General features: G+C 35.9%; 1 protein-coding gene across 2 annotated transcripts in view; it reads left to right on the forward strand.

The window, feature by feature from the left end:
- Positions 1-17,808, forward strand: part of NCAM2 (neural cell adhesion molecule 2) — a 413,570-nt gene that overhangs the window by 324,018 nt on the left and 71,744 nt on the right. For both annotated transcript variants that reach the window (XM_070406989.1, XM_070406990.1), the window contains exons 10-11: positions 7,736-7,923; positions 10,456-10,552. In XM_070406989.1, coding sequence (XP_070263090.1) covers positions 7,736-7,923; positions 10,456-10,552 — 285 coding nt within the window. The remainder of the gene's footprint in view (positions 1-7,735; positions 7,924-10,455; positions 10,553-17,808) is intronic.

The following is a 17,808-nucleotide window of genomic DNA, read 5'->3' on the forward strand; positions in this document are numbered from 1 at the left end:
AATATTAAGACAAGGAAAAGAAGAAAAATATAAAAAGAGGAATAATTTACTTTATATTCAAACTTCTCTTATAACCAGTAATACTTGTAACACTAATAACAGTTAAAGTATGTGCTAAGAATTCAAATATAGGCATATCTCAATATAAATTATGCTAGTGACTCTAGGGTCATAAAGTATGCTGAGATTTATGTATAATTTGGTTGTTCAAATTTAGTATGGAAAATGCACATCTAGTACTATAGTTAAATTGGCAATAAACACACATCTAACTTAGTATTCCATGTAGCCATTAGAATTCCCACGACACATAGAATGAATCTAGTTAATTGCCATAGCTGATTCAGCATAAGAGTGAATGTACAGTAGAACTGGATCTATGAAATTATTAATTAAATTATCCTCTAAAAGTGCCAGAGGATATATTAGCTTTTATTCCCTTGGTAGTTTCCCTCATCATAAATCAAGTGAGAAAACTTAATGACTGAACAGAGCATCAAGGTATTTTAGATATATAAAAACGTATACAATTAATTCTTAGCTAATTTAAGGGGCTGGCTTCTTCACAAAATAGGCAATAAGGGTCTATGAAAGAAAATGTATTGCTATAGAATTGATACTGCATTAAAGTCCTAAGTTCTGTGATTTTAGGAAAGTCAAACACATACCGGTATGCTTTTCCTCTGCTGTTAAATGCAGTGTTGATGTCTGGAATACATACTTATCCTGGGTTTTCATTCATTCATTTGTTATTCACTGAGCATCAAATATAAATTCAGGTGCTGCACAGAATTGTAGGAAAGACAACGCTGTCCTGCTCTCATGGGATTTATGCTTCAATTAGGGATATAGAACACACACAACTACATTAATATGAAATACATCAAAAAGTGATTAGATAGATGAGACAGGTAGACAAGGGTCTGAAAGCAGGAAAGGTTAGGGATGATTACAGTTTAAGGAACCAAGTTAACCCAAATATTGACAAGGCCAGAGAAAAGGTATAGGCCAACTAATGTAGAACTTTATAAAACTATCATAAAATACTTTGATTTAAGAAGTGTGGCCGAAACCGGTTTGGCTCAGTGGATAGAGCGTCGGCCTGCGGACTGAAAGGTCCCAGGTTCGATTCCGGTCAAGGGGGAGTGTGCAGAAGGCAGCGGATCGATGTTTCTCTCTCATCGATATTTCTAACTCTATCCCTCTCCCTTCCTCTCTGTAAAAAAAAAAATCAATAAAATATATTTTTTTTAAAAAAAAGAAGTGTGTAGAGAATCTTTTAGAAAATTTTAAGCAGGATAGCAATATGATCGTAAAAGAGAAACTGATAGGCCAGTCAGCCAGGAAGGAGAGGGCTTCTAAAGTTGGCCAGGTAGTGATTATGGCCTTGAACATGGGTGTAGTCATGGCAATGGAGAGAAGTGAATGGTATTTTTATATACTGTGATTTATTGGTGAGGAATGAGTGCCAAAGCTTTTTTTTTTAAAAAAAAAGTCTTTAAAATATATTTTTATTGATTTCAGAGAAGAAGGGAGAGAAAAAGAAACATCAGTGATGAGAGAGAATCATTGATTGGCTGCCTCCTGCATGCCCCCTACTGGGGATCAAGCCCACAACCCAGGCATGTGCCCTTGACCAGAATTGAACCTAGGACCGTTCAGTCCGCAGGCTGACATTCTATCCACTGAGCCAGAACGGCTAGGGCGAGTGCCAAAGTTTTTAAGATAAAATATTTTACTACATATTCAAATAATTGTTGCTATTATTTGTGGTTCTTAAAAATCTAATATTAAAGAAGAAAATATTCAAAGTTGTATACCATGGAGTATGATGACTAGAAGGACAATATTTCACCACAGTATGTAAATTATATGAGAGTGTGCAATACTGTTTTACAGGGACAATACCTGTGTTGTCAACATGATTTTAAAAGACTTAAGTTTATTTTTCATTATTTGTAAATCTTACCATGATCATGCTTTTCAATTTGGTTCACAAAATGGATAGTATATAGTGAATTGGTTTAGTGAGTTCCCTGATTCTGTTATTCATAAAAACGGGAATTCAGGTCAGATATTTTTATATTTTCGTTGCCAGTGCCTGTGTTGTATTTTGTCATCAGCTTCAGTCCTCTCAGGAGCAGACAGCATTCAGAAATTCAGGCCAGCGCTCAGCAAGAAGTAAGACTTGACTCAGGTCACAGGTACCAACCACAAGTAAGCCATGTTCAGACCAAACAGCCTGCCCAGCCTGAGAGGAAACGATAAGAGCAAGTGAATGAAAGCTTGTGCGAAGCAAGTAATCAAGTCAGGAAGCCTTGGACAGTGACAGGAATGTAGTGATGAGTGCCGGCTGCACATTCAGCTCTAAGTCCCTGCAAAAGGCGAAGAAATTAATAAAACACAAAGCACATGGATCAAAACAGGAGAGACTTGTCATCGAGTCTGAAGGCAGCCTTAAACGTTTCTTTGATGTCTCCTGGTGCAGCTGGAATATGACTCTCCTGACCCCAACTTGGAGAAAGTGACAGATTCAGATGCTGGTACACTTCTGTGCTTGCTTCTTATGCTGGAAACTTGAAATAAGAGAGTCAGTCGAGGTCATGGATATAAGCGCTTCGGAATGCTGAAGTGATCCAGCTCAGCCTTCTGCCTAACCAGCCGCCATTTAATGAAATCAAAATAATTTCTCTTTAGAGATCTTTCCCTTGTGATGACAGCTACATGAACTTAGTTCCTTGATTTTTAAAGTCTGTATTCATTTTATAGCCAGCTTGACATATTCATCTTCTTGCAGTCAATGAAGTAATGCATACATTTTTATTAATCATACTAGAGGCCCGGTGCATGAAATTCGTGCACTGGGGATGGGTGGGGGATCCCTTAGCCCAGCATGTGCCTTCTTGCAGTCCGGGACCCCTCCCTTGTTACTGCCCACCTGCTTGCTGCTTCCTACCGCTTGGCTTGCTGCTCCTTAGTGCTGCCATGAAGGCCTTGGGTCTGCTGGGTGCCGGGCCTGTGGGTTTGTGTCTCTGATACCCCCAGTAGCCCCAGCACCAAGGTGGCGGGCCTTGGGGCTGCTGGGTACAGGCCCCCCGTTGCGTTTTTGTGTCTTCTATCAGGCCCCCAACAGCCCCAGCAGCCCCAGCACCACCTAAATAACTTAAGGGAAACTTTATTTAGTCTTCTTTTAAAAGCAATCTAGTTTAAAAATGAGTTGCAGTTAAGACAGAACAAAGAACATGGTACCTAAGAGTGAGATAGACTGACAGAGGCGAGGCTGGGCACTGGTCAGGGGCTTACATGCCAACTGTTCTACACCTGGGAAATGATGTAAAATCGGTTTCTTTAGTTTTCTGCTTAATGGTCTTCTCCAGCACTGAGGTCACAGGAGCCGCCTTCCAGCCCGTAGGCTGCTTCTCAGAGTCGAAAATTTCAGCATAGGCCTCTGCCTAGGACAGGACCTCTGAACCCCCAGAGTGCATAAACACACAGGGCTTCCATCAGGCTCCGCTGATCCCAGGCCAGGAGGCTCTCGGCTCCTCTGAAACCCAAGCCAGGAGGCCTCTTGGCCCCACTGTTCCCGGGGCCGGGAGGCCTCTTGGCTCCGCTGATCCCAGGACCCTGACGCCTCTCAGCTCCACCGATCCCGGGCCCGGAGGCCTCTTGGCTCCGCTGATCCAGGCGGCCGGGAGGCCTCGCCGCTCCGCTGATCCCAGGGCCGGGAGGCCTCCAGGCTCCGCTGATCCCCGGGCAGTGAGGCCTCTCTGCTCTGTGGCTTCAGGGCTTTTTGGCTTAACTCTACCGCTTGGAGCCTGAGTATGCAGATTAACCGCCATCTTTTAGCTTCTACTTGAAACATTGTATCTTTTGGAGCTGTTGCTTCAGGAGCTCAGAGCCCCGCAGCTGCAGGCGGGAACCTTGTTTTCCTCTATTGCTGGGGCAACCAAGCATCCTGTTCTCAGCTGCCTGGCTGCCGGCCGCCATCTTGGCTGACAGTTAATTTGCATATACTCAATGATTAACCAATGAAAAGGGTAGCGGTCGTACGCTAATTACCATCTTTCTCTTTTATTAGTGTAGATAATCATTACGTAGAAGATATGGGAGCCTAAAGATAATTTACTTCCCAATATTTTTACCACCAAGCACCTCGTATTATTTCCTCTCGTGCATTCTCCAATTTTAAAGGTATTAATGTATTGCCCTAGCCGGTTTGGCTCAGTGGATAGAGCATCGGCCTGTGAACTGAAGGTTCCCGCGTCCGATTCCGGTCATGGTCACATACCTTGGCTGCAGGTTCCTCTCCAGGCCCTGGTCGGGGCACATGCAGGACGCAACCAACCAATGTGTTTCTCTCACATTGATATTTCTCTTTGTCTTTCCCTCTCTCTTCCACTCTCTCTAAAAATCAATTGAAAAATATCCTCAGGTGAGAATTAAAATAATAATAATAAAATAGAGATATTAACTTATTAAAGTGATTTTTACTGCCTATGCCATATTCCTCTCTACTCCTCTGAATTTTCTTATTTTTTTTAACTGGCAAAATTTATTTCCCTGCATACAACACGAGAAGCCTATAATGCAAAAGACCTACTTTTTTGTAAATGGCCTAAATTTGTGGAAGGTACAATTTTTGATTTTTCAAGGTGAACTATGCTGCATCTTTCTTAGGCTATAGTCCTCACAGGTTGTCTTTCCCAGAGTCACATCCTTCTTCAAACAATGGCCCAACCCCTATTGTTTGATGTCAGACCTGCCCATCTTGTGCCGGTGAATATGGCTGTCTTGCTAGTGTTTTGATATTTACAAAACAGATAATGTACAGGAATCTAGTTTCTGTTATATTGTAGATGTGCAATATCAATATTCTGTTGCTTCACCCCACAAAGAACATTTTTAATGTAGCTTTCAGTGTAGCGTGGATAGCCTGTAGCATGTTTGCATTCAACATCAGTAATCCTGAATTAAATTCCTACTAAGATCATAGGCAAGTAATTAGTGGCAATTAGTTTTACAAAAAAAAATCCTGCCCTACATTTATGGTTAAATTATAATATAATACATAGACACATAGATGCCATATTGTGGACAAAGTAGACTGTGAGTCAGCTATTAACAGTTCTATTAGCACGTATGATTTTCATATTGGGCTATATTTTTATTCAAATGAAGTATTCCTAAGTATCTCCCTAGAATATTATAATGATAAAGAGATTATATTTTGTACATATTAAGCAGTAATAAAATCTTTTATAAGTAGAGGTAGATATAGATAGAATCTTAGCTGTTTAGTTTGAATATTAGAATGTTAGCTTCTCTTATAGTTGTGACCCTAAGTAGATTTTTCACTTAATCTTCAAGGCCTTGAAAAAGTTTTTTTTTTATTTTCTTTTCATCTTAAAAACACCTTCTATTCAATGTAACTGAACTGTTGAATTAAGAATTGTTTAATTTTCAGTAAGTTTAATATACATTTTTTTTTTTTTTAGAACAAAGTAAGCTTCTTACCCTGGGTTAGCCATCAAGAATGTAATTGTGAGCAGACATGGCACCTAAGTGCCAAGATGTGTCACTGTTTATTTAGCCTATCCTCTTTTGTGGTACATTAAGTTATTTTGAGTTTTTGTTATTAAAATAACAATGTGTTAAAAGTCCTTGATATATTGCCCTAGGGCCCCCGTGGTCTGCAAATTGCAGCTTGCGAGCCACATGCTGCTCTTTGGCCCCTTGAGTGTGGCTCTTCCTAAGCCTTAGGAGTACCCTAAATAAGTTAATAACAAGGTACCTATCTATATAGTTTAAGTTTAAAAAATTTGGCTCTCAAAAGAAATTTCAATCGTTGTACTGTTGATATTTGGCTCTGTTGACTAATAAGTTTGCCGACCACTGCTTTGGCTAAGTGGATAGGGCATCAGCCTAGGGACTGAAGGGTCCCAGGTTCAATTCTAGTCAAGGGCACATGCCCTGGTTGTGAGCTTGATCTCCAGTAAGGGGCATGCAGGAGACAGCCCATCAATGATTCTCTCTAATCATTGATGTTTCTATCTCTCTCTCCCTCTCCCTTCCTCTCTGAAATCAATAAAAATGTATTTTAAAAAATTACTTGATACAAACATTTGATAATATTTCAACTTACTCTTTTTAGAGATACCTAGGACTAGATTACAGAATTAAAATTATAAAGCTTTTTAAGGCTCTTTATTCCCCTAAGGAATTGTGTTAACTATATTACCCTCAATAATATATGATAGAGTCCACATCACCAAAATGTAGATAGCAATGAAAATTAAAATTTTGATTCTAGGTTGAGTAGAAATATAATGGACCGTGGTTAAAAATCACTCTAGATTCCCTAACCGGTTTGGCTCAGTGGATAGAGCGTTAGCCTGCAGACTCAATGATCCCAGGTTCGATTCCAGTCAAGGGCATGTACCTTGGTTGCGGGCACATCCCCAGTAGGGCATGTGCAGGAGGCAGCTGATGGATGTTTCTCTCTCATCGATGTCTCTAACTCTCTATCCCTCTCCCTTACTCCCTGTAAAAAATCAATAATATATATTAAAAAATAAAAATAAAAATCATCATTCTCCCCTTTAAAAAAAATCACCCTAGATTCACATCCCAGACCTACAATTTGGTACTAGAATAAGCTTGACAGCTCTTAATCCAGATCCTTTGTGCTTACAACAGGGTACCACCTTACTCACAAAGTTATTAAGAAGATTGAATAGAATAAAATGTAAAAAATTTTTGTCATAAAAACATTTAATCAACATTTCATACTTCTATGTGAGATTGGCATTAAAACCATACAATAAATTATATATAAGACAAGACTTTTTAAATGATTACTTGATCATTAGTTTTTGATTACTGTTATGTATCTGATATATAGTCTGTGGATGGCAGATTCCATTACCAGTCAGGGTGCCTTGGAAGGAGGCTAATGGACGTCTCTCTCCCTCCCTCCCTCCCTCCCTCCTTCCCCTCTCTCCCTTCCTCTCCCTAAAATAAATTTTTAAAAGATTATGATTGATTGACATTTGCACTATGCCAAAGTTCTAGAGTGGACCAAGAGTAAGGTGCATATTTATATGTCTTCACAATTAAGTTATTTTAATGAAATGACACACTATATTGTCAATTTCTGTTGTTATTTCTTTTAACTGAGGTTTGGTGAAGGGGCCTAAAAATTGACAAGGCATCATAGTAATTCATTAACTTTCAAATTAACTGTTGATTAAATTTAAGTCATCTCTTATTTAATAAAAACTAGAAATGACATTTTAGGAATCTGTTTCAAAATATTTTTCAGAGAAACTATATGATTAGGGCAAGATTTAAAAATATATAAGGTACTGATTTTGTTATTTTATACTAAAATCTCACTTTACAATACCTGTGGTTTGAGAAACAGATTTCAAATGTGGGTAGCCATTAATTTACTGGTTAGATATTTTTTTTTGACAGAATATTAAAAGTAAACTTAACTCTGAGCATTGTTTCATATTTTAATAATTGGTCAACTTTTAATGCTCTTATATTAATATTAAAATTATTTGATGAAACAGTCAAATGACTTATATTCATGAGTTCTGATATCACATATTAAATATATGAAATTAGAATTGCTTTTTGTAGTCAAGTCATACTTGACATTGTTTATAGTAATTAAGTGATTATCTTAATGAAAAGGAGTATAAATTGGTTATGTTCTATTGCTTTATAGATGCTCCCAAGTTCATATCAAACCAAACAATTTATTATTCTTGGGAAGGAAATCCGATCAACATAAGCTGTGATGTGAAATCTAATCCACCAGCATCAGTCCACTGGAGAAGAGAGAAATTAGTCCTGCCAGCTAAAAACACTACTAATTTAAAGACATATAGTACAGGAAGAAAGATGATATTAGAGGTAAGTCTTCATGGACATATCAAAATTATACTATTTTAGTCATTATCTATTATTTTAGAATGTTTAAAGATCTTAATATATAAATAACTACCATATGTTTATGTCACAGAATGCATATAAAACCTATATCTATTTACTGAAAGGGAAACTTTATACATTTGGATTATGGCCCATTAATGATTAACATTCATTATTTATATAGAAATATGAGTGTATAGCAAAAGTCATTATTTCTCATTAATTTATTTTTGCAAAATTAAAACGATTATATCATGACAAATAGGGAGGTGATTTGTCAGCTCTTGAGGCACAAATTACAATTTCAGTGTTTATCCTAGTCATTGCTTCTGTGGTGACACTTCCTTCTCCTTAGACTGGCATACATACATGCGATGCGCTCGCTATATATTCACTAGTTCCCAAATAATCCAGATTTACTTACTTAATGCCTCATTTCATTTTATTTTTACAATTAAGATGGTAGATAATTGTTTTGTGCTGCCAAGTGCATGGCCTTTAAATTCTGTCTGAATACAATACCTTTTATTTACTAATTGCAGATTGTGTGTGCACTAATTTCCGAAGTTTATATGCTTATGACAGTGATCACCAACCCTTCCAATTTATGATGCTTTCAGAACAATTGGGAATGTTCTTCAATACAACAGTCTTATTTAGCTGAACAGATGCTACATTTCCCACTAATTCAATTTACATCGCTCCATTCCCCTTTTCTTTCCAACTTGAGCCTGAGGCACTGTTCCTTTGACAACTTGGTGGTCCTTGGCTCCTGGGGAGCCACCATATTGATGACGAACTTACTGCAGACATTAGGTTGACATAGTGAACTACTTTTTAAAAATCTATGTTTTAGAATAACATCTGATAATCCATACTGCATGAACTTAAAGATATTCTCATTGGACCCATATAAACTCCACTACCTGGCAACTGGACTTAGGCAAAAGTTTGGTTGATAAAAGGATTTAGCCATCACTTTCCCAAACATTTGGATAATTGACTGATAATTAAATCACTTTGTCTAAATCAATTTAAATTGGTTTCTTTGTATTAGAACTAGCTACTGGCAGGTTGACATGGAACTCAATTTCACAAAACATTTGGTCAGATTTAACCTAAATTTTAGGAATTTAACTATAACTAAAAACTGATGTATTTAACTTGTTGGGAGTAATATATTAGTGTGCTCTGGCTGCCGAAACCAAAGATCACAGGTGTGGTTGCTTAAACAAAAGAAACTTTTATTTTCACCCCCACACATTTCTGGAGAATAGAAGTTTGAGATCAAGGTGATATAGAATAAAGACATTTTTTAGCCAAATTCCCTCTTCATTAGTAAAATTATTTGAGTTAAATTAGCCTGGTTCATTAGAAACTAAATGTAAGAAAAATGAATATTTAATCAGTTAAGAGTACTTATTTGAGAGCCGTTAAAACTTCTAGTCTTAAGCCTTTGCTCTATTCCTAGATGGACAGCTAACTAGAGAATGAACAACACAACTTTTTTGTATCTTTCAAAATTACCAACTTCAGTGGACCTCAAAATTGACTATTTAGTTAATAGCCTCCCATTACCACAAAATCATTTTCCCCCTTGTGGGATAGAGTTGAAATTAACGTCAACTCTTGTAATCATTTTATCTCTCAATAATACTTACTGGGATTGAAAATTTTATCAATTACTATAATCGAATCTCTTTTCTGAAGTAGTCCTTCAGAATTTCGGTACATTAGAATTATAAGGTTGTTCCCAATGTTCAGTAATAGAGTCCCAGAAGGTTAATTTAATTATGGATTTCAAATGTGTAAGGATTGAGGTCAGCTATGTTCTACCTAAAATGAAAGAGAATGATAGGAATTGAACAGAAATGGAGGCAAGATAACCTGTTATTAGATATCAAAATGAGCTACCTCTCTACAGGGATTACCACACAAGGGGAGTGTTTTCCTACAAAATACCTTTCAGTAAAGTATTTTCTAGGAATGAATCTCCATCCTTCATTGATATTTTATGTTAAGTAATATCATAAGAAGGAGAAATATGACATATTTTGGGCCTTTCTTGAACTTTAAATCTGCCTGATCTTAGGCTAAAATAGAGTAAACAAAGAGTTAGTACTTTTGGTACAAGTTTCTTGTGTGGTACAAGTTCACATCTGCAGTGATTGCAGAATATATGTTTTTCAAAGTCTACTTCTTTCTGAGCTTTACACATATAAATACCTAACGATTTTTTCTATCAACAGATGTAACAAAATGGTGACATTAATTTACTTAATATATTGATAAACTATTTTTGCCTGGTCCTATGGATAGTATAATTCCATGGATTACATCTTTAAAGGATTTATAGTACTTAGTATATTGATATTGACTTAATTTAGGAAAAAAGTTATGGCAAGGAACTCTGAATAATAAAATATGTATGAAGATGCTAGATATGCTAGTCTATTTTAAAACTTCTGTGATATTGTTTTAAAATTGTAAAAATTGTATTATTTATTATTTTAGATTGCACCTACATCTGACAATGACTTTGGACGCTATAATTGCACAGCCACGAATCGTATAGGAACGAGATTTCAAGAATATATTCTTGCTTTGGCTGGTAAGTATAGCATAATAACTTTTGAAATCTCATATAACATTTATGTAAGCAATACCATTTACATTTCAATAAGTTATGATTCAGGATTTTGTTCTAAAACATGAGGCATTGCTTAAAAATTTGGAATAGTTGTATCTGGCATACAGTGAGGAGATAGAATGTATTTACTAATAAAAATTGACTTTACACCCTGATTCTAATTCCCTCAAATTTATAAGTGGGATAGGTATAAAAGAAATAGGAGACATATCTTAAGACATAATATTATATTTCAAGAATAGTGAGAATTTGGTAAAAAAAAATTCAAAATAAAAGACACCTTAGAAAAATAAACTAAAATTAATATATTTAAAAATTTTAAACTTGAAAGTGCAAATAGTAAACTTATTTTTATGGAAAATAGAAAATTTATGGTTATATAACTTTTACAAAAAAATCTTATTCTTTTTTATATAAAAACATTCTAGCTCTTCCCCTAAAACTTAAATATATAGAAGTAATAACATGGAGTAAAACTTATTTTAATTAGAAATCCAACTATATTTTCAGTTATTTATATTGTATATGTAATATAAATATACAAACACACACTTATATATATTTATAGAATTTGCTGTTATGTTTTACAAGACTGATTAGAAATTTGGAAATATACATGTCTTCTACTTTTTCTAGCTCAAATGATACAAAAATGTGATTTATTGTATTCTGAGACTAGGTAGACAAATATTAGAAAATTACTGAAGTGTTATGTTTTAATATAATAAATAGCTTTCATAAAATATTTTAAAACCTTTTTTAAGTAGAGTTCTTATACATCATAAACATTGCATATTAAGTTATAAAATATATTTTTATTGCTATGAAAATACATTCACAAAAGCAATATCATTAGTAGTAATGGCCAAAAGAGAAACTTAAGTTCATAATACTCATTATTATGTAACTAGAAAACCTGCAATTGTCCAATTTAAGGTCTACTACAATAGAAAGAAGGAAGAGAAGAGATTGTGTGTAAAGGTTTTAGGGAAGAAAAGCCAGAAGGAAAAAAATTAAGATGAGAGTGAGTTAAGACAGAAGAAAGGAGGGAGGAAGGGACAAAGGAAAGAATAAATACACTATATTTATTGTCTACCATGAAGTTATTAGAAAATTAATCTCAATGGAAAATATGGGACAAAGACTGCACTTTAGCATATAAATGAACCATTATACAAGCAAATTAAATTCTAGAAAAATGAAATGTGTTGGATCAAAATTAATTGTTTTTATATTAATTAATGAGAAATAAGATATTTCACATATGTATTTGATAACCATTTTTAATATTAACTTTTTACAAAAATTTGAAGTACATGTACAGTTAGATATAGAGATAGAGCAAAGGCAAATGCAACTCCTAGTTGATAATTTTAATTTCTAGGTAGGAAACATGCTTTTTTTTATTTAAGTATATATATTTGAGCAAATTAGAAATGTAGAACACATAAAGGTAAATTAAACTCCAACCCCATATAATTAATTGATTCCTTCCTTAAAGTTTTCTCCTTCCAGTAGATCAGGATCTGACAAAGCACTCTGTATATTTATTTATATGTATATTTTTAAGAAGTTTTTTTCTTAAGTGACTTTTACTCTAACTTCTAAACTTCATCAAATAATTTAATTCATTATTTTCTTAACTTTCTTCATTTATTTCATTAGAGTCATATTCACCTTTTAACTGTAACCTTTTTGTATTGCACCTTAATACAATGCTCTTACCTTCCTTAATTGACACTTTTTCTGATAAAGTCACCTCTTCCTGTGCAGTTTTAGGGCAGGGCCTGGGCTGTAGGCTATCAACAGGCAGCACTTCTAGCACTGAGGAGAGAGCTCCTGTCTGGAGGGGGTGTCAGCGCCCCACTAGCCATTCCAAGGTCTACCTGAGAAGACTGTTGTGAGGACGGAGTGAGAAAATGCATTCAAAGCACCAGCCTGTGACATGTCCTCAACAGATGTCAGCAAGCCAAGTGATAGTTCACACTGGCACTCTTCTTTGGGGAGGAAGTCACTTTGTTGATGTCTTTTTAAATAAAATGCATAGACCTAGACATTGTAGACCAATGCATACTGAAATTGGATAACGCTGTCATGACCTCAGTTATTCTGAACACTGTATAGCTGTTAAATATACAAAATTCCATTTCATTTCGTCACTTTTATTTTCCTTCTTGTGTTTTATCCTACACCTTGCCCACAAAAACTGCTATTAAGTGAAGTCTCCTGTGCTATGCTTTGCAATTGATTTTTTAAAAACCTCAGTTCAGGACTTTATACTTAGCCCTTTTAATCGCATCATGTCAGTTTGGGCTGATCTTTTTAACCTATAAGACCTTGTCAAATCCAATGATTTAGCGCTCTTTCCAAGATTGATTTAACTCACAAATATCACGAAGCATTCATCTGTAGTTTCACCTAAGTCATGGATAAGCCTATACAAGTCATTTTGAGAATGGAGACCTGCTTAGAGGTTAAGCTGGGTCAACTGAACAGAATTGTGTAGGTATGGAATTATAGCTCATCTACTTGTCCTTGTCCCAAGACTGCATTTTATCCAGATACTTGTTCCATAAAATTTGGAAGCAGGTTAAACTTAATTCATTTGGAAACACTTTATTCAACTGAATGTGAAACCAGTTTTCTTTTACAGAATCGGCTTTATTGTTTGACTTGGAAAAGTCTATGTCTTGTTCTTTGTTCAGAAAATATATGACAAAATTTGTGTCTTCAGAAACTATTTGTGTCATCCCCTTAATTTCCTAATACCCATGCTCCTCTGGGAAAAAAAAAAAAAGAAACTAAGATAGCTAGACATTATTTTGAGGGAATCCATACCTTCATTAATTCCTAATTATCTGTTAATTCACTCACTCTACATATATAGAGTGAGTTTCTAGTAGGTGCCAGGCACTGTTCTAGATCTTAGAAATCTGAAGATAAATAATATATGACACCTGATCTTCACAAATAAGAATATAAAAGAAAAGGGTTGCAAAGGAAATATGAATCATATTCCTGGGGACACAAAAGGGAATTCTGGTTGGATCTTGGGAAAAGCTCCAAACCTGTATCAGATTTTTTTTTTTCCTTTCAATTTTAATCTGTATCTGTTTCAAGTATATAGCTCAGTGGCTAGACAATCATATATTTTACATAGTGTTCCCCTCATGAAAGGTATCAACTTTTGAGTTGAGTCTAAAAGAATGAGTAGAAACAGGTTTAGTGAAGAAAAAAAGGGAAGATGGAAAAAATCAAAGTGACTGTACAAATGTGCCATGCTGTGAAAAGAGGTGGGTGGTAAAAAATGAGGCACTTAATGGAGAACTGGGGAGTAATATTGTGGGAAGGGATTAGTGGTAGTGACATGAATAGAAGGGTAGTGAGAGATCAAATTATAGATCTTAAAACCATTCATCATGTTTACATTATTTTATACCAAGTATACAGCAAGGGAAGTTTGAAGTTTTTCATCATAAAGCAGCATGATCCGTTTATCATGAACAATTTTGGTAACATTTTTTACTTTACTTTTTTATAGTTTACATTTTTTTTTATTGATTAAGGTATTACATATGTGTCCTTGTCCCCCTCTTCTCCCCACTCATGCCCCCAACCCCCTGGTGTCTCTGTCCATTGGTTAGGCTTATATGCATGCATACAAGTCCTTTGGTTGATCTCTCCCCCTCACCCCCACCCTCCCCTACCTTCCCTCTGAGGTTTGACGGTCTGATGGATGCTTCTCTGTCTCTGGATCTGTTTTTGTTCATCAGTTTATGTTGTTCATTATATTCCACAAAGGAGTGAGATCATGTGATATTTATCTTTCTCTGACTGACTTATTTAGCTTAGCATAATGCTCTCCAGGTCCATCCATGCTGTTGCAAATGGTAGGAGTTCCTTCCTTTTTACAGCAGCATAATATTCCATTGTGTAGATGTACCACAGTTTTTTAATCCACTCATCTGCTGATGGGCACTTAGGCTGTTTCTAAATCTTAGCTATTGTAAATTGTGCTGCTATGAACATAGGGGTGCATATATCTTTTCTGATTGGTGTTTCTAGTTTCTTGGGATATATTACTAGAAGTGGGATTACTGGGTCAGATGGGAGTTCCATTTTAAAATGTTTGGGGAATCTCCATACTGTTCTCCACAGTGGCTGCACCAGTCTGCATTCCCACTAGCAGTGCACAAGGGTTCCTTTTCCTCCTCATCCTCGCTACCACTTGTCATTTGTTGGTTTATTGATGATAACCATTCTGACAGGTGTGAGATGATACCTCATTGTTGTTTTGATTTGCATCTCTCGGATGATTATTGACTTCAGAGAGGAAAGGAGAGGGAGAGAAAGATAGAAACATCAATGATGAGAGAGAATCATTGATTGGCTGCTTCCTGCACACCCCACACTGGGGATCAAGCCTGCAACTAGGAATCGAATTGTGACCTCCTGGTTCAGAGGTTGATGCTCAACCACTGAGCCACACCAGCTGAGCTTTGGTAGCATTTTAGAGACTGAATTCAACATAGCCAATTCTTATGTTTTTCCACATAGCCGAAAATATATAAATGTAAACTCAAATATCCTAAAATAATCTTTGCTGTTTCAGAAAGGATCTCTCTCCCCGGACTGGCCTTCTTCTTCAAACACTCTTCATATGAACCTTTTTCTCCCCCTAATATTTTCATTTTTATATCAATATTTATTTATACCCCAAACAATTTGTTTTTAATTTTATTTTTAATTACAATTTAAAGTCAATATTATTTTGTATTAATTTCAGGTGTGCAGTATAGTGGCTAGACAAACCTATACTTTATAAACTGTCCCCCCAATATTTCCTGTACCCACCTGGTATCATACATACTTAATGCAATATTATTGACTATACTTTCTATGTTGAGCTTTACATCCCCATGACTGTTTAGTAACTACCAATGTGTACTTCTCAATCCTTTCACCTTTTTCCAAGTCCTTGGTCAAATATTACTTTTTTTAGCAGAGATATTTTTGTCCAACATATTAAAAATTATAACACTCCAACTGTCCTTTTTATTTCCACTTAAAATAACCTCTCTTCTCTGATTAATTTTTGACCAATACTTACATTAACTAATTCATATATTACATTTACTTTTATGTAACTAGAATATAACTTCCATAGGAGGAGTGATTGTTGTTTTATGCTTATCCTGGAACATAAAATGTTGCCTGGTTCAGATTTGGATGCATTATTGAATGTATAATCAGTGTGTTTTACTTGAATTGCTTATGAGTCATATTTAATATACCCAGTTAATAATGGGATATTGAAATCATGACTTCTGAGAAGGGTCAAGAAGGGTATGTATGAGGAAATAATTTCCATTGATACCTCAAGAGGAAATGAATACTTTAATGGACAATATTAGAGGTAAAAATGATATAATCAAAACAGGCTTCTTGGGTACTTTAGTTTAATCGACACATAAAAGTACATGAACAAATACAATTAAAAACACTTATTCAGAGATTCAGTATAACTACTTGTGAGGAGGCAATTTAAACATGTGATCAAGTGCTGAGAATAGATCAATAGAAAATTATTTGGATTTGGGAATTGGAGAAAACTTGAAGGGTAGTGAAATAAGAATGAATTTACAGGTTTTCAGATGTGTTACAGATTGGCTATAATGTTAGACTAAGGTGACAATTGACATAGGAAATATATATATATATATATAAATTTTATTGGAAATAATGTGGCCACTCAGAGCAGAAGTAGATGCAACCCATCACAGCACAGTCTATAAGGCACATGCAGTTAATAGACACTTTGTAGTGTAGGGTCTTACTGAATCTAGGAAGTTGAATCCTTTATGTAACAATTCCATTAATATGTTTATTAGGTGGAGATTGATTAAGAAACTAAGCAGAAAAATATTTAATGTAGAGAGTTGGGTGGCTATAAAAGCATTGGACAGTCAGAGGAAAGGGAAGGCAAGAGATAGCCACTAGTCTTCTGGCTTTAAGGTCACAAAATACCACAAGTGAAGTCCAAGGTCAAAACTGCAACTGCTAACCAGCAGTCAGGAAGCCCTGCTGCCAAGCTACCCCTCTAGTGACATCTCAGCCACCTTGCAGCAGAAACTGTGCGACTAGACTGCGGAGTAGGGAGTCCGACTGCCGCCATCATTCACATCTACAGGCTTTGCCCTCATGCAAAGTGAGAAGGGCATTCACATACCTTCCGCATCCTCATCCTTCCATGAGTATCTCATCCCATGGCACTAAGAACCATAGCAAGTGAGTCTGAGAAATTAAGATTTTAGCCTTTTACTCCTTGTGATAAAGGGGAGTAGCTTAAGTGATAGAAATATATGTGAAGTGTCAATAGAAAAAGGCTAGGATAAAGTTTAAGACAACATTCTACAAGAATATTCATTGTGGTACTTCCACTTAAAGAGAGGTTTACGAATTTCAAACTCTTCCCATTGGTCTAAGGTTGGCGATATCACCTCCTCATCAGTGGGAGAAGAGCTGGTCAGCAACTCTGAACCTTGCCTTACTTGCTAGCTTTCCAGCATTTCAGGAAACCAATTTCCCAGAAGAAGTAAAGATGTCAGGGCAGAAATTAGGAACAACATATTCAAATAGTGTGACAAGGAAACAAAAGAAGAGGGTTTTTTTTTGCCTGAGAAGATAGTGAAACTGAAAAAAAGTTTGCCTTTTCACAAAAGACATTATAGCTCATGATAATGAAACAGAGAAGAAAGAATAAAAATCCAAAAGAGAAGAACAGGGGCGGGGAAAAGAACTACCTGATGATGCCATCTTATGGAGAAGAGACATGGAAAAGAAATGCCCTTTAGTGTGGCTGGTATGCTTAAGTATCAACCCGTGAGCCAGGAGGGCATATGCCTGGGTTGCAGGCTCCGTCCCCAGTAGAGGGCGTGCAGGAGGCAGCTGATTGATGATTCTCTCTCATCATGGATGTTTCTCTCTCTCTCCCTCTCTCTCTTCATCTCTCTGAAATTAAAAAAAAAAAAATGCCCTTTAGAGATAGTGGGTTTAACATGGGAAAAGGGAAGGCAGACTTTCACTATAGGTTCATCCAATGGTAGGGTACAATTTGGTTAAAAGATTAAGGGACTTGTCCAAGGTTTCAGTTGACAAAAGGAGCAAGGCTAGACTTGGATCCGTAAATTCTGATGATACATAGCCAGACTCTTTAT

This window comes from Myotis yumanensis, unplaced genomic scaffold, assembly GCF_028538775.1.
Source record: "Myotis yumanensis isolate MYYU_CA2020_CCGP unplaced genomic scaffold, mMyoYum1.0.hap1 SCAF_2, whole genome shotgun sequence".
Lineage (NCBI taxonomy): Eukaryota > Metazoa > Chordata > Mammalia > Chiroptera > Vespertilionidae > Myotis > Myotis yumanensis.